Genomic DNA, 23,106 nt, shown 5'->3' on the forward strand with positions numbered 1-23,106 from the left:
ACTGGGGGCAAATGAGCACTGTCTGATTGAGAGGCGTTAGATGTGCACCTGTGGTTTCTGCTGATGGGCTGAGGCCCCGACCCCGTCTGTGCGCCCTCTTCCCAGGGTCCCAAGTCTGCGGCACCCCCCGGGCCCATTGCAGGCCCCTGCAGGCTTTCACATCTGATGGATCTCATTTTGGTCATCTCCTTAAGCTGTTTGTTATTCTGGATGAACTTTGGGATTATTTTGTCAGTGTGCCCTTAACGCTGCCTCTGTGGATTTGGGGACAGTATGCGTCTTCTCATTAGTGTCCGCATCCAGGAACACAAATGACCCTCCGTTCACACAGGGCTTCCGTGGGCCTCAGTCAGGTGTTAGAGTAGACGTGTCTTTAGAGCGCTAGAGGCCTAGGATCTGTGCCTGACAAAACGCCACGAAGGGGGTCTGGGCGTCCCACACGTAGGACTGCTGGTGCTCACACACCAATTACCTCCCTTCTCCAGGTGCCCTACGAAACACTGAATAAACGCTTTCGGGCTGCTCAGAAAAACATTGACCGAGAGACGAGCCACGTCACCATGGTGGTGGCTGAGCTGGAGAAGACCTTGAGCAGCTGCCCCGCTGTGGACTCCGTGGTCAGCCTTCTGGATGGTGTGGTGGAGAAGCTCAGCGTCCTCAAGAGGAAGGTTGGTGTGTCTTCTGGACCGTCCTGCCTGCCTGCCTATGCGTGGGCTGTAGCATGGGTCCAGCGGCCCAGCCTTCCCATGTACCCAGGCAGTCCCAAAAAGGGGCTGTCTTCTGTGGGAGCCGGGACACAGCAGAGACCAGGCAGCCCTGCGATGGGGAGGTGGGCTCCTACGGCCAGAGCGTGGGCAAGGCGAGTCCCTCCATGCTGTCTGTGCTCTGCAGCCCCCGTGGGGCTGGAGGCTTGCTTCCAGTCCCGTGCTCCTGTTCCTGCAGGGCTGGGTTGTCCTCACTCCAGAGTGTCCCAAGCACAGATAGGAGGCAGATGATTTACTACTTTTAGAATTTCCCCTCAAAGCTTCATGTAGGAAATTTCTCATTTCTGGGAGAGGGTGGTAGGGTGCGCTGCTGCGCCCACCGAATAACCCAGAGAACGCAGCAAGATACTTTACAACGTCTTACTGAACGTATCAAAGGGCTCATGAGACGAAAGTTTATCACCAGAATTGGACGGCAGGGGCCAAGAGGCGAGAAGGGCAGGACCCATGGCTGCCTTGCTGACCAGTGCCCGGGGCCAGCTGGGGGGTGGGGGGAGGCCAGGGCTGGTGGTGGGACCTGGTGGCGGTACATGTCAGGTGGGGGTGCCCCAGGAGTGGACGCGCTGTGGCAGAGCATCACGGCCCGTTTCAGAACACCGGGGGAGCCAGGACCCTTCTCTTCAGCCTGGTGTAAGTGGTCCCAGCTGGTGGGGCCTCACTAAGTGCACTTCTCAGGGGGAGGACACCGTCTTTCAGAGCGTCAGGGGTCTGACGGAGGATCGCCAGGTGCACAGGATGCTGTGGTTGAGGTGCGGCAGAGACAATAGACACCGCCCAGATTTCAGACGTAGAGATTATCAGGGACCAGACTTGACTGTGTCTGAAGAGTAAACAGACAGACAGCTGAGAATCGTTGCAGGGGACATAAAGTATAAAGCGTGATTGGGAGTTTAAAATAAACCAAATAAAACTTCAAGAAGTTAAAAGTATAATAACTGAAATGAAAAACTCAAATGTTTGCTTATAACACACTTTTTAACATTTAACAATCAGACGAAGCTCAAGAGAGAATTTGTGAGCTGGAAGGTAGGCATGAGGAAATTACCTAGAAATTCTAGCCGCACACAGAGCTAAAAACACAGGACTACATAAGAGGGTGGGAAGCTTCAGAGACTAGAGTGGAGACCGTGTTCAACCAAAGTCAAGAGGGCACGGGAAGAGTGGCCGAGAGTTTCAGAACTGATGGATAAATAAAAATAAACCTAGGATTGCACATCATGAAACTGAAAAGAGAAAAATCTTAAAAGCAGCTGGAGGAAGAAAACCACTTCCAAAGGAGCGACAAATACCCTGGCAGCCAGAAAGCCGTGGCGTGTGCTCGAGGGAAAGGCGGGCCGGCCAGGGCGCCGGGTGGGCCTGCGCGCCACCAGCCAGGTGGACGCCGCGGTGAATCAGCCTGCGACGCGGCCCCTCGGCGGCACTGACCACACGTCAGGTGCTGGACGGCTGGCTGCTGTGCGGCCAGCGCCGATACACAACACGTCTGCGGAGCCGTATTAATTTTGAACAAACTTGACTTTGAGGGAAAAAGTATTATAAAAGAAAGTCGCAAAATAACAACAGATGGTTTAATTAACCAGGAAGCTGTAACAAATTTAAAATTATGCATAGCTCCAGACTCCGTAAAGTAAAAGGTGACGTTGCTGAAAAGAAGGTGCAGACCCAGAGTGGTAGGTGTTGACTTGCCTCTGGGTAATGACAGGTGCAGCCAAACCGGCCTCGGGGCAGTGGGCGGGGGGGACGACTCCCCCTTTTGCTTCCGTCACCCAGCCCGGGGACATCCCCCCGTGTTCCCCTGTTTGTGAGGGTGAGGGTAGGGGCAGCCGGGTCACCGTCCCACCCTGAACCCCTGTGTGCTTGCGTCTCAGGCGGTGGAGTCCATCCAGGCCGAGGACGAGAGCGCCAAGCTGTGCAAGCGCAGGATCGAGCACCTCAAGGAGCACAGCAGCGACCAGCCGGCGGCGGCCAGCCTGTGGAAGAAGAAGCGCATGGACCGCATGATGGTGGAGCACCTGCTGCGCTGTGGGTACTACAACACGGCCGTGAAGCTGGCCCGGCAGAGCGGCGTCGAGGTGGGCGCGCGGCCTCTTGCTGCCTCGGGGGCGGCCTCCCTGATCACGCACACGTGCCCCAGGTCTAGTGTGTTTGCGCCACGGCGACGGCTCTGGGTGCTTCTCACTTGCAGCCTGTTCTAACGGGAAGCCCGTGGGAGGGGTCGTTCCCACTCAGTACCCGCCCTCCCGTGACTGTTTTTACTCGTGCCCAGGGGAGGGTGCGTTTTCCACCCGTCTGTAGACACAGACGATGCTCTGGCCTTCAGTGCGTGGGCAAGCCAGTTAAGCGTGGAGCTTCGGGAGGAAGGCTGCTCGGCAGTGGTGAAGGCCTCCAGTGCCCTCCCTCCCCTTACCAGGGCTTCACAGACCCATGCGCACCTTTCTTTGGCCTTCGGGCTGCCCCTCTGCTCTCGGGCAGTGTCCACCTCCCCGGCCCACCGGTCTCCATTCTGCACCCAGTGGTCCCTCGGCCCTGCTCCTCCCACCCTCCTCCTGCCCTGCCCAGCATGGCCAGCGTGTACCTGATTGATGGGCTCCCTGGTCATTGTGTTTTCCCTGGCACAGCCGTGCATCTGCAGGGGTCACGTGGGTGCCCACAGATAGCCCACACTCCTCTCTTCCTGCCCCTGTGAGGGTGTGGCCAGATGCTGCTAGCCTCAAGGAACACGTGCTTTGAAGGGGAGAGAGGCAGGAGGTCAAACAGGACTGTTTCCAGGGGTGCATAGGGCAAAAGGGCAGGAGGGCTGGTGATTTTCAGAAGGTTGGTTGGGGTGGGCTTGCAGAGATGAGGGGAGAGTCCCGGGACAGGCCTGGGAGCTGCCCTGTACTGGGGTGTGGGGGTCTGAGCATGTGCAGAACTCAGAGTGGAAGGGCTTCCCCTCAACTGAGATGGGTGTGCGGTAGGGGGGTTGAGTTGGAAGCATTGCTTTAACGGGCTCACTCTGGTTGCTCTGTGCAGAACAGAGTATGGGGGGCATGGGGGAGCCAGGAGGCCTGTGGGAAGCTGTACTGTGTGATGGCGGTGGTGCGACCTGGGACACCCTGTGAAGGGGGCACTGCGAGATTCCCATGTGGAAGCCCCAGCTTCACAGCTATGGATAGAAATTAAGGTTGCTTCTAGAAGCAAGCATAGGGGGAACCTCAGGTCCTTGGGGTGGGGTGAGGGCTCCTGACGGGATGGGGTGCTGTCACCAATGAAGAGGCTGATGTGTCAGGGTTCATTCACATTTAAAACTTCTGTTCGTCCAACGCCACGGAGAGAGAGCGCACCGGGTCAGCCCAGGTGGGGGCTGTGTGCCCCACGCAGAGCCTTGGTCCTGGAGGAGAGGCCTATCCCCGGTGATGTCTTCGTGTCCATCTGCATTAGAAATCACGGTGCTGGCGTCTCATGTGGGGCGACCCCTGATTAGTGTGATTTCCCGTCGTCTGGTTTAACACTTCTGGTGTGACTCCCACACCCCAGGGTCCGTGGACATCCGAGACACCATCGGCGGAAAAGAAAAAGATGGCAAAGACCCAAACCCTGAGGCTGCGCAGACCCAGGACGGGTGGACCCTGAGTTGCAGGCAGGGGAGGCTGCCTCAGAATTCAGGGCAAAACTGAAAACCAAAAATGGGAAATAGAGAAAGATGATCCTCATGTAGGAGACCCAGCGTTTCCCTGCAGGAAGGTTCTAGAAAAGAGAAGAAAATGCCAGAGAGATGGGCAAAAAAGTGGTTCACGAGAACAGCCAGCGGACCTCTGAGATGACTTGGCGCCTCAGTGCCCAGCACTTACTGCTGGAGCTCATGTCCGGAGGGCGGGGGGGCCCACCCCTGCGTGACGGCCAGGCCTAGTGAGGCTGGGGGTCCGTCTGGGGGCTCCGGGAGACTTGGGTGGAGAGGCCCTTGCGTGGCCCAGCCCGGCCTGCCTGCCCCTGAGCTGGCGTACGGAGCCGGCGAGCTCGCTGGTCGTCGGCCAGCGCCGACCCTGACGGCGGCACAGCCCTTGCCCTTCTCGGGGCCTGCGCGGCGTCTGTGCTGCCGGCCCCCGGTCGCGCGGAACGGCGCTCGGATGAGTGTTTCTCCCTGTGCGTTCTGTATGAACGTCTGGTTTTAACGGGGGCGTCGTTGGCCCTCGCGTACTGCTTACCGCGGGCGTAGACGCGTTGCTGGCTTTCGCGGTGCTTCCTTTTCCTTGAAAGCTCCTGCCTTGCGCTGCACTCAGCAGAGGGACGGTGGTCCTTCTCCAGACACTGCAAGTTCTGTGGTGGGCTCCTGACTCGGTTGGCCTAGGGCGACCTGAGGTGGAGACAGCACGGCAGGAAGGCTGCCCCGTGCTGCGCTTTGCCGTGGGGAGGGGTCCCGCGTGGGGCTGCCTGCGGGCCGCAGGAACGGTCGCAGGAACACGCCGGCCGCACCGCGCGTGCCCACTGGCCGCAGAGGACTCAAGGGATCTTTGTGTTGGATGCTTCTCCTCCGTCGCTGAGAAGCTGGTCTTTAGTTCCGGATGGGAGAGACACCCTCTCAAATTTGTTTTCCAATGGCTTCCCCCCCTTGGGTGGTGTGCAGGCGTCCACCGTCTCTTCCCGCCTCCACGGCCAGCCGCTTGCTGGGGACTGGCAGGCCCTGGGCACCGTGTGGGTGTCGTGACCCCGGGTCCCTGGCCCTGCCTGGGTCCTCCAGAGCTCAGTGGATGCGGCTGCACGGGCATCAGAGAAACGGGGGAGGAGAGCAGACGGCAGCAGACCCGGCCCTGCCCCCACCGGCCCTCTCTGCTCCTTCTCAGAATCTCAGATGCATCTTCAGAGGAAAAAACACAAAATAAAAACGAGGGTACCGGTTGCCGGGGTTCCCAGGCCTGATTGTGAAGGGGTGTAACGGGGTCAGGCTGCTGCTGGGGTGGGGGGTAAGGTTCTGGATTGGGGTTTTAGCTTGGGAGACTGTATCGAATGCTTTGCGCGCCTCCCCACTGCGGCCTGCCCCTCGTCCTGGCCCTGGAGGAGCCCCGGAGCTGGCCGGGTGGGGTGTGCTGGGGCGTGGGGGGGCTCAGGGAGGGAGCCCCAGAGCTGGCTGGGTGGGATGTGCTGGGGCGGGGGGGGGCACTCAAGGAGGGAGCCCCGGAGCTGGCCGGGTGGGGTGTGCTGGGGCGTGGGGGGCATCAGTGAACTTGGGGCTGGGGTCCGGGTGTCCAGTGCTCTGAGCGCACACCGCTTCCTTCCCCTAAGGACTTAGTGAACATCGAGATGTTCCTGACGGCCAAAGAAGTGGAGGAGTCCCTGGAGAGGCGCGAGACGGCCACCTGCCTGGCCTGGTGTCACGACAACAAGTCCCGGCTGCGCAAGATGAAGGTGTGCGGGCACCTGGGGTGGGGCTGTGGGCCAGGTGCCTGGGGGGGGGGGGGGGGGGGGGTGCTCTGGGCGGGGCAAGCACCTGCCCGCAACCAACGCGCCTGCACCTGTTGGTTCAGAGTTCTGTGCTTCTGGTTGAGACGGGGGGGGGGTGGGGGGGGCTGTTGGGTTTGGTGTGAGTTCAGGGTTATTTTTTGGTCGTGGTGTTTGGGTTTGAGGTGAAATCCCTAAAAAGTGCACCCACTTCTGCATTATGGTTTGGACAAGTGTTCTGAGCATGGGGTTCTGAAGGAGCGAGGTGCCGACTGCCCGCGTGTGCTCAGCTTGTTAGCCGCCCGCTGCTGGGTCCGTCCTGCCCCCCGACCCCTCAGTCACTGATGCGGGAAAGCCCGGTCCAGAAGTGCTGTCCACCTGCAATGGTGCAGAGTTCTAGGCTGGGATCCTCTCCAGTACAGCTGTTCTTGAGACCCACGGCAGCTTCCAGAACAGATACTTAATCATGACTTAGAGAATCTAAACATGCTTACTGAAAGGTGTTGTCACCTGGGGCTTGCAGAAATGTTTAACTTCTATTAACCTTCCCCTGCCTCCGTTAGAAAAACTGTTTGTTTTCTGTTTTCTAAACCGAGTGCCTTTAACCTCTCCCCGGTTGAGCTTGTTGTGTGCTCATAGTCACCAGCCAAGGGTGACGCTCTCTGCCACTCAGGGCCGCCAAAGCGAGCACGACGCGAAGACGGGACGGAAAAGTAGAGTGGCCAGTGGCTCCCCTAAAGAGAGTGAGGATCTTGGTATGGAAACCATAAAAGGAAAGCCAGAATTGGTATGTAACACTCACCCTGCTCTCCTGCTCCAGCCCCCACAGCTGTGCCGCACGGTGGGAACCAGGTCAGAAGGAAAGCAGGCCCCCATCCCGACAGGTGGTTTCTGCAAGCCCTGCTGCCTCCAGTCAGCACTGCTGCTTGGCGAGGGCACAGCCGCACAGCCGGGTCCAGGCGGGGCCGCGCAGCCGCTGTGGGAGCGGGAGGGCGGGCGGCCGGCTCCACGTCAGCTGGCCATTTAACTGGAGAGAGTGTAACTAGCCATCCCAAAGTGTGTTGGGAAGACCAGCTGATGACCTGAGAACGTGCTTGTTATAAAATGTCAACTGAACAGAGTGGGGCCCCAGCGTGCCCGACAGCGTGCACATGTGTGCCTACACGCATGAGCTCACACACGCAGGCCGGGGAGGGGACAGACGCTGGGGGGGGCCATGCCCGACGACCACGGATCCCTCGTGTCAGTCGTGAGACTCTAGGCAAGAAAAGAAACTGAGACCAAGTCTCCCATAGCTGGAAAAAACTTGTAAAGTGACCGGTGAATATCTGTTGGGTTGACTCCTGTCTCCAGATGCTTAAGGACAGCCGAAGCAACAGTACGCGTGCTGCGTGTTGGGACAGCCGAATGGTCACGAACGTGACTGCTCCAGGCCCTCCCAGCTAGCGCGGGAAGGGTGTGTTCAGCCCTCCGTGCTTGGCGTCACCACCTGGAATCGTGGTATTTTACGTTTGAGTCTGAGTACCTAGGTTTTGGTACACATGTGTTTGTCTGGAAGGTCACCTGCTAGAGCAGAGCTGTGACAGTGGTGGAACATGTTTAAACATGTCAGTCGCGGGGACTTTACCAGGACGTTGTTCGTCTGGAATGCCCACCTGGTGGCTTCCTGCGGCTGGTAGAGCCCCTGGCGTCCCCTGAACACGGAAGCGGCGATCACCCGGTGCCCTGGGGAGGCAGGCAGGGCATCTCCCCGCTGCTCTCTGCCCCTCGCCTCTTGCTGGTCTGGCCTTGGAAGGGAACTCATCACTGGGGCTGGTTTGTGCTGCCGCTCAGCACATGGCATCGGCTCCATCCAGCTGGGGGTCAGGACAGACTGCCGCCTTGGTGCAGAGGGCAGGGGAGGAGGGGGCCGGGGCAGGGAAACACGCCTTGCTCTGCGCACCTGTGGTGTGGACGTGTTGGGCACCAGGTAGGTGGCTCTCTTGCAACTTTGCCTCTGACGGCCGGGTGGGCCCCAAGGTAGGTCCCATCGGCCAGTGTGCTGCACCCTCGTGTCCCTGGAACAGGGCTGGGGGCTTGGTGGAGGGCGCCCTCCCAGGGGCCTGGCTGAGCTGCTTCATCAGAATGCCAGTGCACACGCTTGGAGGCTCGGGTGGGAACAGTCCACGTGACTGGTAAACCTGAGCGTAAGGGTTAGACGTTTGGGGTTGACTGACAGACTTGCCTCGTAGACTATCTGTCCACGTCATCTTGTGATCCAGGTGCTGTGGAAGGCAAAATGGCAAATGAGTGGAAAACGCAGAGATTTTTTTCTTGTTCTGTTAATTCCACGTATTCTGTTTCTGGTTGGAAATACCTAGTGTTTTCTAAATTATCATCTTTGTAAAATAATCCAGTTTTCGTCTTAGGTTACAAAAGTTAATTTTGCCTGCTTTCCCCCATCCCCAGCCACAAGAGTTTGAACCCAAATTGGACTGACATGGCTACGGTTGCAGAGTTAGCATTGGGGCTTCCATACAAATGATCCCGCTGGTGGCGCACCCTGCTAGCGTCCCCTCAGAGCCGCACGTGCCGTGTTTGGACAGATGCCTGTCAGACACGCAGCCGACTGGCACAGCAATGCGTCCTCTAGCAGCCGCTGCCCCAGACCTCTCGCGCCCTCGCGACCTCCGCAAACCCTGGGGCTTCCGCCGTGTGCTCGGAGGGCTCTCACCAGCTCTGCGCTCCTCCTGGTCCCGCCCACCCTCCCCAGGGCCTTTGAACTGGCTCTTCCTCTGCCTGGAACATTCTCCCCAGGCGTCCCTGCGGTCTGTCCCCACCTCATCCCCACCCTACGTCCCTGCTCAGGGACCTGGGTTCTCTCACCGGCTCTGCGTGCCTTGCTCCCGCTCACGCTCCTCTGTGAGGCGCCACTTCCCAGCAGCCTCTCCTCCCACCAGGGTCAGGGCCTCACGCTGGGGCTGGCCTCCCTCTCCCGGAGCAGGTCGGGGTGGAATGTGCCACACAGGGTTCTGAGGCCATCTGAGGCTCTGAGGGCACGTCCCCATGCTTTTACACCTTTATGACCCTGAGACAGAATCCAGAGAGCTGATTGGTCCTCGTAAAGGGGTTGGAAACTTGTCTTCTTGGGCTCCCTTGCTTCACGTGGGAAGTCACGTCTCACGCCCTCCAAATTGCTGACGCCCTGCAGCTTCCTCCGGGTGACTCGTTCCCACGCCTGGCCGGTGGGTACGTGCTCAGGGCCTGCTGCGGCAGGAGCGCTGGGCCCAGGTGCCGTCAGAGCTGGGAGAGCGTTGACTACAGGCTGAAGTCACAGTTTGGGTATCAGACCCACCTCCCCGGTGGCTCTAAGCTTCCTTGGCGGAGTGTGCAGTGCCCAGCTGGTCTGGAGGGGTCAGCCCGTGGGCGTGGCTCTGTGGTGACCCTCCCCAAGCCTGGTCTTGTCTTTACCCCCAGAGTTGCCTGGAGTTTAGCCTGAGGATTCAGGAGTTCATTGAGCTCATCCGGCAGAACAAGAGACTAGACGCCGTGAGGTACGTGGAGAGGGGGCAGACGGCCTCCTTGACTTCATGGGGCAGGCCTTCTGAAGGGCTGTAGGGGATGAAGTGTGGAGTGTCCAGCAGGTCTGCCCTGACCGGACAGAGAGCACAAGGCCGACTTAACATGTGGGCTCAGGGCCCCTGGTTCTACGGCTGTGTCCACCCACCCCAGAATGGTGCTGGCCCTGGGGTGGGCAGGGAGAGCCTTTGGGAAGGAGGCTGGTATGCGGGTATGGGAGCGTGGGTTCCCTCTCAGGTGCAGGCAGTGCAGGAAGGCCCGGCTCGAGCCCATCTGTGCACCCCGGGCGTGGGGGGTGGGCTCTGTGTCTCTGAGAGTTGGATGGGGACTTACCGCAGCACTGGGAGAACCGGACTGTCTCTGGGTCCTCCCAGGGCTGTGTCGTCGGGGTTTCAGTTCACGTCCACCAGGGTCACTTGGAAGGGCTTGGGCCACTGGCTCTGGGTGTTTTCTGCATGGGGTTCTGTGCTCGGTGCCTCGAGCCTCGTCCCCCTGCCTGTTCCCCTTGAGGAGGGGGCCCTCGCTGAGCTGAGCCGTGGCAGACCCTGGCCCAGGTCACACGAGGTGGGGCTTACTTGGTCCTGAGGCTCTGGCGTGTGCCGCACATAGATTCTTGAAGGTAGAAAGGCAAACTCAGACGACCTGAAATGTTTTCTAGACACGCGCGAAAGCACTTCAGTCAGGCCGAAGGGAGCCAGCTGGACGAGGTCCGCCAGGTCATGGGCATGCTGGCCTTCCCACCAGACACGCACATCTCGCCCTACAAGGTGAGCCATGCCTGTGGGCCCCCGGGGCTGGGGAGGGCCTGGGCGTGTGACCAGCACACCATGTGGGCTTTTGCCGTCTTCTTGCTCCCTGTTGCCGGTGAGAAGTTTGGATCAGAACCGCACACGAGAGGTTTCAGCCTAGGAGGGACTTCAGCTCTGAGTGCCTCCACCTGTCGCCCTCCCTGTCTCCCTCGCTGCCAGTGTTCTTCCTGACCTCCGTCCTCTCTCCCCTGCTCCCCTTGGCCTTGGGGGTCCACGTGGGGTCTGGGCGGGCGTGGTCACGCAGCATCACTAGCCAGCCTGCTCGGCGTTGCCAGGGCAGTGTGTCTGGCCCCCCTTTGGAAACCTCGGGGCAGCCCTGGTAATCTCTGATCCGCCTTTGGGGTCCTTCTTCCCTTGTCTTGAAAACTGTCGGATGTTTGCAGCTGAACTGCTCGTGGTGCCGTCCTGGAGAACCTAGGAGTTCGGATAGCCTTCCCCCATTCCTCCTGGCTCCTCGCCCTTGGGGGCCCCTTGGCCATCAGCCCTTGGTCACGCCCGCCCTGGTGTCCTTAGAAAGGCTCGCCTGGCTGTGACCTTAGTGTTCTCTCTGAGCAGCTTTCTCATTTTTTGCAACACAGATGGAAGTTTCCAGATCATCAGGTTTTGCTTTCTTTAGATGAGCAGTCCCACCCCGAGGTCTGTTTTCTGTCCACATGTTTAGTGGAAAGGCTTGCAGAGAAGCTAGGTGCACCTCCAGCCGCTGGCCGGGGACGCTGCAGCCCCACGTCCAGTGTCCTCACGCACAGGCGCCGCCTCCCCCGCTGCGGCCAGGCTCTCTGCCACCTGGGACAGGCCTGCTCTCGCTGGACACTGGGGCCCTCCCAGCCGCGTCCACGTCTGTAGGTGTTTGTGGCTCAGTCCCTCCCTCAGTTTTCTGTCATCTGTCTGGGCTGCTGTGACAGAATCCCACAGGCTTGGGTCGGGAAGCCCGAGATCAGGGCACTGGCAAGGTTGCGGGGGGCTCTTCCTCCTGTATGTTCTTATGAGGAAACTAGTTCCTGAAGACCCCACGCTCAGGACCCTGTGGGCCCGGAGGTCCACCTGCCGACAGCGTCAACAGTGGGGGCCACAAGACGCTCAGCCACGGTGTCTCCCCGGCTGCCAGCCCGTCCCCCAGAAGGACTGAAGTAAACTGCCCTCCCTGTGGGCTGAGCCGGGCTTGTTCCCTGAGCCGTGATGGTGGGTTCTGCCCAGGGGCACCCCCGCTGGCTGGAGTGCTCAGCCGCAGGCCGTCTGCAGGGCGGCTGGAAGCGTGTCCCCCGAGACTGGACTCAACACGGCTCTGTGGTGTCGGAATGTCCTGTAATCAGCCCTCCGGCCCCAGGGATCTTGCTGGAGTGAGACCGAACTTCAGCTGGCAGCCTCTTCGGTCTCTCTTCCCTGCTCTGGAGAAGCTTTGTGAGGTGCAGTCAGGGCCTGCCCTGGAGAGTGAGGCGTCCCACTTGCGGAGAGCGAGGCCAGTGCTCCGTCACAGCCGGAGGGCCGGCCCTCGGAGGCACCGAGGCGGCGTGAAGAGAAGCCACGCAGCCATTGTGGAGCCAAGGCCGGGGGGGGACAGGCACAGCCCATCGACGCACAGCCTCGTGCCTGGACATGGACGGCACACCGGAGGAAGGCCAGGGTGCACACATGGGATGGCGCCGGGTGGGGGCACGGGACCCCGAAGGGCAGCGCTGGGGCGGGGCCGCGTCCTGCCGTGCTGAGGGGACAGAGCCCTCACCCCCTGGGGCAGGTGTGTCTCAGTGGGTCACACGAGAAGCAGGACGACGTGCTCTGGTCAGGGAGAGGTGGCCGCACCAGAGGTCGAAGGCCCAGGGTCTCAGGGAGGGGGGATGCGGAGCCTCTGGACTCTGGGCTTGGTCCTCTGTGGACTTTGCTTCGATAAAAACGACATTAAAGTTGTGTTTTTGTAATGTTGGAGTTAAGCGTGATGTCTGCCCGTGGAGCCCCGCTGAACGGGGGTGCCCACGCTTCCTCCCTCAATGTGGGGCCCTGACCCCAGTGCTTGACGTGCAGTTTCCCTCTTGCTGGCGTGTGCCCTCCCCTCCCTTCTCTTGTTGACTCTGAACCTGGGAAGCCCGGGGACACACACTGACCAGGCCTGAGGTTCTGGGGTGAGACTTTTCCCCCGAGACCTCAGTGCTGTTCTCCGGCCCACTGTGTTCCCTTCCTGCCATGAGGCCACAGGCCCCCCCAACCCTTGAGCATCTGTGTCCACGCAGACCACGTGGCGGCGGTCCTTACGCGGGCTCGGGAGTCCAGGCTGCGGGCGCCCCGCACTGCTCTGTGGCCGGTGGGCGCGGGTTCGTGGGGCCCGGGCCGGCGTGGGAAGGGTTTCTTGTGTGCTGCCCCCAGCACCGCTCTGCCCTGTCTCTTCCAGGACCTGCTGGACCCCGCCCGGTGGCGGATGCTGATCCAGCAGTTCCGGTACGACAACTACCGGCTGCACCAGCTGGGGAACAGCTCTGTGTTCACCCTCACGCTGCAGGCCGGCCTCTCGGCGATAAAGACACCGTATCCTTCCGGCGGGCAAGGGCGCCCGCGTGCTCCGCCCTCCTTAGCCGTGGTCCCTGTCTGGGGTCCTCTGCCCTCCAGCGAGCAAGCAGGTGCTGCACCCCTCCCGACTTGAGACCTGTGCTCTGGTTTGTGTTGTGGGATCTCCATCTCAGGCCCTCGGGGTGGTGGTGGGGCTGAGCCTCTCCCCCTGGTCTGTGGAAACCTTTGCACGCAGCCGCGCTGAGCGTTCACGCAGTCCCAGGCGCTGCCTGGCACGCTGCTCGCGGGTCGGAGGCTGGTGTTGGCGTACCTTCTGGCAGTCGGGACTGGGCACCTTTTGGAAGTTTCCCTGTGGGATTCCTGAGAGTCCCCTCAAACTTCTCTTGCTCTGAGCCCTGGCCGCCCCCGGTCCAGTGTCTTTGAAAATGTGTGTGGCACAGCGGCCATTCCCCTGCCGCCGGAGAGCTGCGGGGTTGGGACCCCAGCACCCGAGGGTCCCTCTCGAGTGCGGCATGTGGGCCCCGTGGGACCCTGGGCTGTTGGCTTTCGTGGCCATCTGTGTGATGGGACCCAGCGTGGGCTCAGGTGCGTGAGAACGTGGCAGGTGCACGGGGCGGGGGCGGCGGAGTCCCCAGGCTGGGAGGGGCACTGGCCTCAGACCATTTTCCTGCTGGATGCGGTGTTTGCTGTGGCTTCATTTCTGCCGTGCGGCCTGGGTGGCCTCAGCCTGCACGGTGCCCCCCGCCCCCCGACCCCCCCGACCCTTCCTTAACCCGAGCACAGACAGTGCTACAAGGAGGACGGCAGCTCCAAGAGCCCCGACTGCCCCGTGTGCAGCCGCTCCCTGAACAAGCTGGCGCAGCCCCTGCCCATGGCCCACTGTGCCAACTCCCGCCTGGTCTGCAAGATCTCGGGCGATGTGATGAACGAGAACAACCCACCCATGATGCTGCCCAACGGCTACGTCTACGGCTACAACGTGAGGGGCCGCGGGGGCCGCGGGGGGTGGGGGGGCTGCGGGGTGTGGGGGGTGGGAGCAGGAAGGGGTGGGGCGGAAGGGGAGGGCGGCTGGCGGTGGGCCTGGCTGTCCTAAGGGTCTGCGCCAGGTGCCTAGCAGCTGCGCTGGGTGTGGGGTGCGGGGTGTGGTCCCCGGGCGCGGTCCCTGGGTGCAGGTGGCTCGGCCCTGCGCTGCCCCTGGAGAGCCGGGCGGCGGTCGAGAAGCCTCAGGGTCAGGGTGCGCAGGCAGGCGGGCCTCCCGGAGGCAGCGTTCGGAGAGGTCCCACGCGCGGTCCGTGTGCTCATGCACCGCCCCCCCCCCCCCCCCCGTTGTTTTTCAGTCTCTGTTGTCTATCCGTCAAGATGACAAAGTCGTTTGCCCGAGGACCAAAGAAGTGTTCCACTTCTCCCAAGCCGAGAAGGTGTACATCATGTAGGCCGGGCCGCCCCGCGCGCCCCCGCCCGCCTGCGTTTCTGTTTCTTGCGACCAAAGATCAGTGAGCGCCGATGGGTACTCCTAGGAAGGGAGGAGTCGGATCCGCACGTCTGTGCTTGGGGACAGCCTTTCTGCTGGTAGGACTCCGAAGCGTGCGAGCTACTTGCCGCCTTCCCCTTTCAGAGAGACCTTCCCGCCGCCGCTGAGGGAGCTTCGGCCGCTTCGGAAACAGGAGTCGGTTATTTCCCGCGCCCCCGACCCCGCCTCCTCCCGCCCGTCCCGCCCGGCGGCCGTCCTCGGCCGGCCCCCAGGGCTGCACCTGCACCGCCGTGGGGGGGCTTAGGGTGTGCTAGGTTCAATGTCACGTCATTCGTGCGCCTTATTTCCTGCTTGAGAATGTATTCACGTGGAAATCCACTGGACCGAGTGCTGCAGAGGCCTTGCCGACGGCTCCGTAACTGTAGATCTAATGCTGTTCGTCACAGAAACTAGTAGTTCAGTCCGAGTAACCACCGGTGACTTTTCAAATCAAATGAACCATTGTAGTTTACACAAAACCATCCCGTAGAGGTTTGTATTTAGCGCTTATTTTTGCATGTTGATGTTGATTAGCTAATAAACTGTAAATGTAAAACCTGTTAATAAAAGGGTTTTCTATTTCTTATGTCTGTGTGAGGTAGAAGCTGCTGTGCATTCTAACGCCCTCGCTGGTGTCTGCTCACCCCAGGCCCCCCGGTCCGCGGCCACGCAGCAGGGTGGGTCCTGGGGCCCCCACGTTGCCCCACCCCAGAGTCCTGCTCCAGCGCCCGCGGGGGGCGCTGTGCTCTGCTTTAGGGGAAGCCAGAGTGGCCGGGCCCTCCGAGTGGGGTCTCCCCTGACGCGCCAGCGCACGTGGCCTCCCGCGGCCAGTGAGCACCTGGCCCACACGCTGAGCCCCCGCTCAGAGCACTGGGTGGGTGCAGGGAGGCAGCAGCTCCTTCCCACCATGCCCTCCCGCCATGCTGCCCTGGCCCCCCGGCCTCACTCTGACCGTCACCTGGGCCGCCTCCCCTTTTCCTTCCCAACGTTGTGAGGACACTTGCATGTGTGCACGTGCGTGTAGCCACACACACCACTCCTGCCCTCAGGTCCCTCCTGGTCCATTCCGGGGACCACGTCCATGGGGGGAGCCGCTCAGCTGTGGGGCAGCCGCGGGCAGCCACAGGGTGAGCTGAGCATAGCAGTTGGTCCCGGCTACGCTGGGGAGGTTTGGGCTGTTTGCAGATGAAGCTGCCACAAACATGCTCACGTGGGACTTGCTGGACACCCATGTTCTGAGTGGAGCTGCTGGGTCCCACGTTAACTTCAGTAGACACGGACGGCCGGTTGGCCAAAGCGCTTGTACCGGCCCACACCCACCCACCTTGGACGCAGCTCCACCGGCCCTGCGTCCCCACCAGCGCTTGGCACTGGGCGGGCGTCTCGGACTTGAGACATTCTGTTGGCTGTTGGCTCCCTGAGGGTCTTAACTGACGTAGCAGTTGTACTCATCGGAATACACTGGCCCTCAAGAAACAGTGGGATGGGGCGCCTGGGTGGCTCAGTTGGTTAAGCGACTGCCTTCGGCTCAGGTCATGATCCTGGAGTCCCTGGATCGAGTCCCACATCGGGCTCCCTGCTCGGCAGGGAGTCTGCTTCTCCCTCTGACCCTCCCCCGTCTCATGTGCTCTCTCTCATTCTCTCTCTCTCAAATAAATAAATAAAATCTTTAAAAAAAAAATAAAAAAAAAAGAAACAGTGGGATGAGTTTGGATAAATGTACCAGGTATAAGCACCACGCCCAGGTAGACGGCGTTCCCAGAGCCCAGGAGGCTGTACCTGCTGTCCTCCCAGACGATCTGCACCCCGCTATACGATCATCACTGGGACTTCTCTCAGCACAGGTGGTCAGCCTTGCCCTCGTGTAGATCAAAACACAGACGACGTGCTCCTTTGTGCCTGACTTGGTTCAGCAGCTGCCTCAGGTGCATCCCCGTGGCTACGTGTGTCCGTGGTCCTGCATCGCTGAGGAGTAATCCACGCCACGTGCACCACAAGCTGTCCGTTCTCCCCTCGGTGGACATTGGGTTTGTGTCCAGTTTCTAGTTCTTATAAATCCAGCTGCTGTGAACACTGCTGGAACAGTTCTTCGTGGACATTATTTTCATTTCTCTTGAGTAAATGTCCGGTAGTAGAATAACCGAGTCATGCTGGTGCTATACATTTACCTTCACAACTGCCAAGCCTTTTCCCAAAGTGCTGGTAACGGTGTACGTGCCCGTGGGCAGTGTGTGAGCGTTCCAGTTCGTCCGCATCTTTGCCAGCACCTGGTGGAGTCATTCTTCACGTTAGCTGCTCAGGTGGGTATGTGCTGGCACCTCTCTGCGGGCTTACTGTGTGTTTCCCTGCTGGCCAAGGAGGCTGAGCTCCTTCCGATGTGCTGAGTAGTTAGTCCTGTATCTGTTCAAGTCTTCTGCCCATTTTTTATTGGATGACCTTTTTATTTTCCTTGTAGGAATGCTTTATATATCTGGGGCAGAGATCCTTTGTCTGATACGTGTATTTGCACTTTATTGCCGGTTACTTGACCAGCAGAGGTTTTATTTTTAGTAAAGTTCAGTCAACTTTTTCTTTTATGGCTCATGACTTTTTGTGTTCTGAGAAATATTTGCCCGTTCCAAGGTCCCAATCATATTCTCCTCTGTCTTCTAGAAGACTTAGTTTTAGCTTTTGTTTAGGTTTGTAACCCATTGCAATGAACGTGTGTGGTGTGAGGAACAGGCTGAGCACCATTTCCCCCCATGTGTTCCTTCTGTCGTTCCAACATCATTTGTTGAAGGCTTTTTTGTCTCCATCAAATAATGCTAAATCCCCAGGCTGTAGTTCTCTTGGTCTATTTCTGGATACTCTCCTCTGCATAGCTGCCCTAGGGTTGTCCTCACCCCAACACCCCAGCATCTGGGTCACTGCAGCTTTAAAGTACAAATGAGCCCCTTTTGTTCTATGTAGTTTCTACTTTTTCAAAATTGTTTTGACTGTTTGCTTGCATTTTCACGTAAGTTTTGGAATCAGCTTGTAAATCTCAGCTTGCTGAGATTTTAATTGGAATCGCATTGAATCTATAGATCAATCTGGGGACTGTCTTAGTCTGTTCAGGCTGCCATAACACCACCACAGACTGGGGTGCTTGAACAACAGAAAAACATTTTCTCACAGTTTTGGAAGCCAGAAGTAGATTGGTTGCTAGCCTCTCGCTGGCTTGCGGACGGCCTTCCCTTTGTAGGTGTGGAAAGACAGCCTTACTATGAGGACACTAGTCCTGTCGGATGAGGACCCATCTCATAACTTCATGTGAACTTAGTCACCTCCAAATACAGTTAGCATGGGGGTCAGGGCCTCAACATGAGTTTGGGTGAGGGGGACAGTCCAGCCCACAACAGGGACTTAAAAATCCTGACCATATTGAGGCCACCAGCCTGTGAATAGGGTGTTTTCTGTATCCAGACCTCACCTGCATTACAGTTCTCAACGCACTTTGTTCATCCTAAGTATCTCATCATTTTACTGCTATTGTCAGTGTGATTTTTAAATTTAACTTCCCAGTTGTTCCAGTGTGGTAACATACAGACATATCATTGATTTTGTATATTGATCTTGTATCCTGTGACCTTTCTGAGCTCATTTGTTCTGGTAGCTTTTTGGTATGTTATAAAGCCTTTTCTATGTACACGGTTGTAACATCTGCAAATAAAGACGATTTTGCCTGTTCCTGTCTAATCTCTATGCCTTTCATTTCTTTTTCTCCCCTTATTGTGTGGCTAAAAGTCTGCAGCAGAGTGTGAACTAGGAGGGTAAGAACAGAGTCCTGGTCTTGTTTCCGATCCCCAGGGAAAGCGTCCTCTCTCACCATGAAGGACCATGTCTGCTCTAGGTTTTCATAGGTCCAATTATCAGGTTGAGGAAGTTACTCCTCATTCCTGAGTTACCATCATGAGGACATGTTGAATTTCGTCAAATATTCTTTTCTTCATCTAATGAGACTACCATAAGGCTCTTCTCCTTTGTTCTGATAAGGGTGACACAGAGAACTACACAATTGGTGATTGGCTTTGAGCAGTTGAACAAACCTTCCGTTCCTGAGATAAGCCTCTGGTGGTCATGGTGTAGGTCTTAATGTATTGCTGGATCTGACTTGCTAGTACTTTGCTGAGCAAGTTGTTCACAACGTACTCTATTACTTTTTAACGTCTGTAGGATCTGTAGTGATGTCCCCTCTCATTCCTGATATTGGTCGTTTATTTCTTCTTTTCTCTTGATATCTACCTAGAGGCTTATCAATTTTATGGATCATTTCAAAGAACCACCTTTCGGTCTTTGATTTTTCCCTATTGTTTGCCTGTTTTCTATGTAATTTATTTCTGTTCTTTATTGTTTTCTTCCTCCTGCTTATTTTAGGTTTAATTGTCCTTTTTCTAGCTTCTTAAGGGAAAGATTAGATTACTGCTTTGGGGCCTTTCCTTTCTAATATAAACATCTCATACATTTTAATGTTTTCATTTTCATGCAGTTCAAAATATTTTATAATTTCCATTGTGATTTTTTTTTTCCCCTTTGACCCACGGATTATAGAAGCCTGTTAGCTAATTTTCAAATACTTGGGAGACTTTCCGGATATTTTTTGTTATTAAGTTCTAATTTAATTCTGTTAGAAAATCTACTCCATATGGTTTCAATCCTTTCAAACTTACGGGTTTGTTTTATGCCTGCCTTGCTAAGTGTTCCACATGCACTGCAAGAGAACATCTGCCTGCTGTCGGGGGCGTTCCCTGCAAGTGCAAGCCAGGTCAAGTTCGTGATGGGCAGCTAGTCTCTCCTGTCCTTACTGATCTTTTCCCTACTTGTTCTTAAAAGTTTACAGGTGAATTTGTCTATGTCCCCTTTACGTCTGTGAACTTCTGCTTCGTGTATTTGGAATCTCTGTTATTAGGCGCAAGCACCCTCCCTGGTAACATCTCGTCATAAAGTCCACTTTGTCTTGGCCCAGCCACTCTGGCCCTCATCTGTTCAGTGTTCGTATGTCAGCTCTTTCTTGATCCTTTTGCTTCCAACCCAAGTCTTAAATTTGAAGTCTGTTTCTTGTAGACAGCATACCCTTGGGTCTTTTTAGTCCAATTGGACAATCAGTGCCTTTCAGTTGAGCAAGTGTCTAAACTACTGATATTTAATGTGATGATTATTGCTGGATTTAAATCTGGTCTTGTCAGATTTTTCCGTTTGTCCCGTCTGTCCTGTTATCTTTTCTGTCTTTACCCGCTGTCTTTAGACTAAAAGTTATTGTTATCTCTGTTGACTTCTTAGCTGGTGTACCTCCGTAGTTGCTCTGGTCCAGCGTACCTCTTTAACTTACCACAGGTGCCTTCAAATACGATACCACTTGATGTAAACATAGGAATCTGAGAAACTTATGGACTCTCCCTCCTGCCCTTTGCACCCTACTGTTTCCATGTATTTACTTCTATAGACGTTCTGTATTCTGTACCCTGCAATTCCTTGTTAGGCTTTGAGTGAGCAATGATTTAGAAAAGAAATTTGAAACAAAATAGATCTTATATTTACCCACATTTGCCAATTACAGCAGTCTTCACTGCTTTTATAGATCTAAGTTTGCATCTGCTAGCATTTTCCTCATCTGAAGAATTTACTGCATGCTTCCATGCAGACCTGCTGGCGATGAATTCACTCAGCTTCTTGGTCTGAAAGTGTTCTATTTCAATCTAATTCAGGTTGGGAAGGATAGTTCACTGCATATACAATCCAGGTTGACAGGTTTTTTTTCTTTTAGTACGTTAACGATTTCATGCCATCATCTTCGAGCTTGTGATGTTCTGACCAAGAAGTCTGCTGCTCTCTTACCTTTGTTAACTATTATATGTTGCGCTTTCTCTTCCACTGCTTTTCATCACTGCTTTTCCACGGTCTGGTTCTGACGTGCCTTGGAAGGGTTTTTGTGTGTCCCACTGGGTTTCCTCATCTCTGAAAGTCCCAGTTGGTTCTTCTACAATATCTTCTAGGTCTCAACACATTCATCTGGGCTAATTCTATTTATTTAACATTCAATACTGAGCACCTACTGTGTACCTGACGTCATGAAACAAAATAAAGATCCCTGTTCTCATGGAGCATATGTTCTGGGGGCAAAGAGAAAACAAATAAGATTATGAACCTTGTGTGATAGGGAGTCAGCACTGCAGGATGAAGTAGAGTTGCCTAAGAAGAGGGAGGGAGGGGGCTATTTACAAGGCCGGCGAGGGTGGGCTGGGAGCAGCCTTCCAGGCAGGAGAGTAGGCTCCACAGAGGGAAGCAGCGGGGCTGGAGAGGCGGGTGGTGGGCAGCACTGACACTTTCATCCTGGCTGCCGTGAGGTGAGTGGACTCTAGGGGTGTGAGGGCAGAAGTGGGGGGACAGGCAGCTGCTGGGCCTATGGGGGGTCCCCCAGTAGGTTGGACACAGGGGCCCACGGGCCCCCAGGTCACTGGCCTGAGTAAGTGGAAGGACAGACATCCCATCAGCTGCACCGAGGGTGTAGGCAGGAGACGGGACTGGGCCACACAAACATCACAGGCCACCTGGGTGGACACAGGTGTCACAGGAGGAGGCGGCGCAGGGCAAATGCACAGCTCGTCCCAGGAACAGCATGCTTTTGTGCAGATAGGTAACAGTCCAGTGCGCCTAGGTCTGTGGTGCCTTCACCCGGTTCTGCATCCATCTGAGAGCCTAGAAAACATGCAAACTGCTTTCTGAGCACCTGCTGAGTCCCCTCAAAGAGCCCCAAGCACCGGGGGCCTCAGTACCTAGGGGTGAGCAGGCGTTCCCGAGGAAAAGGCAGAGACAAAACCCAAAGGGGGTGGTGCCACCCAGCCTGTGGGGGGGGGGCACACAGGGCGCAGGCTCCAAGCAGGGGCTGGGTGAGGCCACCGCCTGGCTCTGAGAGGACCCTCAGGTGCAGCAGGCCAGAGAGGTGAGGGGATCACCCCCAGGGCCCTCCTCCCCGGGTGGGGCTGCCCAGTACCCATGGGTGCGCACGGGCGGCTGGACGGCGCGAGTCGGGGCCTGGGCTGCATGAGGAGCGAGTGCCTGCGGGGCCCCGGCGAGGCCAGCCGGGCCTGCACTGCTCAGCCGGCAGGGGCGAGGGCCGTCCCGGGGAATGACGAAGCCTGGCAGGCGCCCAGGCCAGCGCCCGGAGGCGTCCCCGTCTGCACGGCGAGGGCTCCCGAGCTGACCGCCTCCAGGAGCGGCGCGGACTCCCGCGGGCGTCCGACGGCGGCTCAGGGACTGCCAGGGCCCCGCGTGCCGGCAGGTGCCCCTTTTCACGTCACCCAACTCCGAACGTCGTGCGGGCCGCGGCCCTGGGGGAACCCCCCCCCCCGCCGCCTCCTCCTCGGCCCCTCGGGACAGCGGGCAGCGCGGGGCGGCGCGGGGAGGCGGGGTCTCCGGCGCCCGCGGGAGAAGCGCGCACCGGCTCCCACCCCGGCCATCCCGGCCCGCCTGTTGCGGTGGCAGGGCCCGGGGATCCCACACTCCTGGGCGACCGCGGCGTGGAGACCAGGCTCAACCCCCTCGGGTCCGCCCCGCCTCGCCCCGGCACCCGAGCACGCGGCTCCTTTAAGGACTTGCTGCGCCCGCCCGCTTCCTTTTTCTCGCCCGCCTCGGCCGTCCCGACCCTCCGGGAGCGCGCCTGCGTCACCGCGCAGACCTCGGCCCCGCCCCGGCGCTCGCGCTTCCAGGGTCAGGGCGAGCCAGTGGCTGCCGAACTCGGGGCCACGTGACAGGAGGTGGGCGGGGCCCCCGCCGGAAAGGGCGGGCTAAGGTGACAGCGGTCGCGTCGCGACTAGGTGCGGTCGTCGCCGCGCTGACCTTCGTCCCCGCGCAGCCCGTGCCAGGGCGAGCCAATGACTGTGGCGAATTGGGGCACGTGATAGGGGCGGGTTCTCCGCCGGAAGGGGAGGGGCGAGGCGAGCGGCCTGGTACGCGGTAGGTGTCGCGGTCGTCGCGATACCCGGCAGGGGCTGTGGCCGGGCCGGGCCTTTCTGAGGGCCGGCCTCATCCCCGGGACTGTTTCCCTCCTTCTCCCCAGGACGCGCCGCGCCTACCCCCGCTTTCTTCCTGGGACACCGTCCCTCCTCCCCCCGCTCCTCCTCCTCCTCTCCCAGGACCCTGTCTCTCCCCCTCCTCCTCCTCCTTCTCCTTCCCGGGACACTGTCTCTCCTCCCCCCGCTCCTCCTTCTCCTCCTCCCGTCGCAGGACCCTGTCTCTCCCCCTCCTCCCCCTCCTTCTCCTCCCCGGGACACCGTCTCTCCTCCCCATCCTCCCCACCCCACCGTCCCTCCTCCCCCCACTCCTCCTCCTCCTCCTCCCTTCCCAGGACCCTGTCTCTCCCCCTCCTCCCCCTCTTCCTCCTCCCGGGGACACCGTCTCTCCTCCCCATCCTCCCCCCCCCCACTGTCCCTCCTCCCCCCGCTCCTCCTTCTCCTCCTCTCCTCCCAGGACCCTGTCTCTCCCCCTCCTCCCCCTCCTTCCCCTCCTTCTCCTCCCCGGGACACCGTCTCTCCTCCCC

General features: G+C 58.4%; 2 protein-coding genes across 6 annotated transcripts in view; both read left to right on the forward strand.

Annotated features, from left to right (window-relative positions):
- Positions 1 to 15,108, forward strand: part of MAEA (macrophage erythroblast attacher) — a 33,482-nt gene extending 18,374 nt beyond the window's left edge. The window contains exons 2-10 of one of the 3 annotated variants that reach the window (XM_032395503.1): positions 486 to 668; positions 2,633 to 2,836; positions 6,024 to 6,146; positions 6,853 to 6,966; positions 9,636 to 9,712; positions 10,396 to 10,504; positions 12,927 to 13,060; positions 13,826 to 14,021; positions 14,380 to 15,108. In XM_032395503.1, coding sequence (XP_032251394.1) covers positions 486 to 668; positions 2,633 to 2,836; positions 6,024 to 6,146; positions 6,853 to 6,966; positions 9,636 to 9,712; positions 10,396 to 10,504; positions 12,927 to 13,060; positions 13,826 to 14,021; positions 14,380 to 14,475 — 1,236 coding nt within the window. In that variant the 3' untranslated portion in view covers positions 14,476 to 15,108. The remainder of the gene's footprint in view (positions 1 to 485; positions 669 to 2,632; positions 2,837 to 6,023; positions 6,147 to 6,852; positions 6,967 to 9,635; positions 9,713 to 10,395; positions 10,505 to 12,926; positions 13,061 to 13,825; positions 14,022 to 14,379) is intronic. The other 2 variants (XM_032395504.1, XM_032395505.1) reach the window with 2 other exon arrangements.
- Positions 15,109 to 21,492: 6,384 nt separating this feature from the next.
- The window catches only part of UVSSA (UV stimulated scaffold protein A), a 29,129-nt gene continuing 27,515 nt past the window's right edge, over positions 21,493 to 23,106 (forward strand). For 2 of the 3 annotated variants that reach the window (XM_032395558.1, XM_032395560.1), the window contains exon 1: positions 22,368 to 22,523. The gene's annotated coding sequence lies outside the window, so the exon portion shown is untranslated. Of the gene's footprint in view, positions 21,511 to 22,367; positions 22,524 to 23,106 lie in introns of those variants that run through there. The other variant, XM_032395563.1, reaches the window with a different exon arrangement.

This window comes from Phoca vitulina, unplaced genomic scaffold (assembly GCF_004348235.1).
Source record: "Phoca vitulina isolate PV1807 unplaced genomic scaffold, GSC_HSeal_1.0 scaffold85, whole genome shotgun sequence".
Taxonomy (NCBI): Eukaryota; Metazoa; Chordata; class Mammalia; order Carnivora; family Phocidae; genus Phoca; species Phoca vitulina.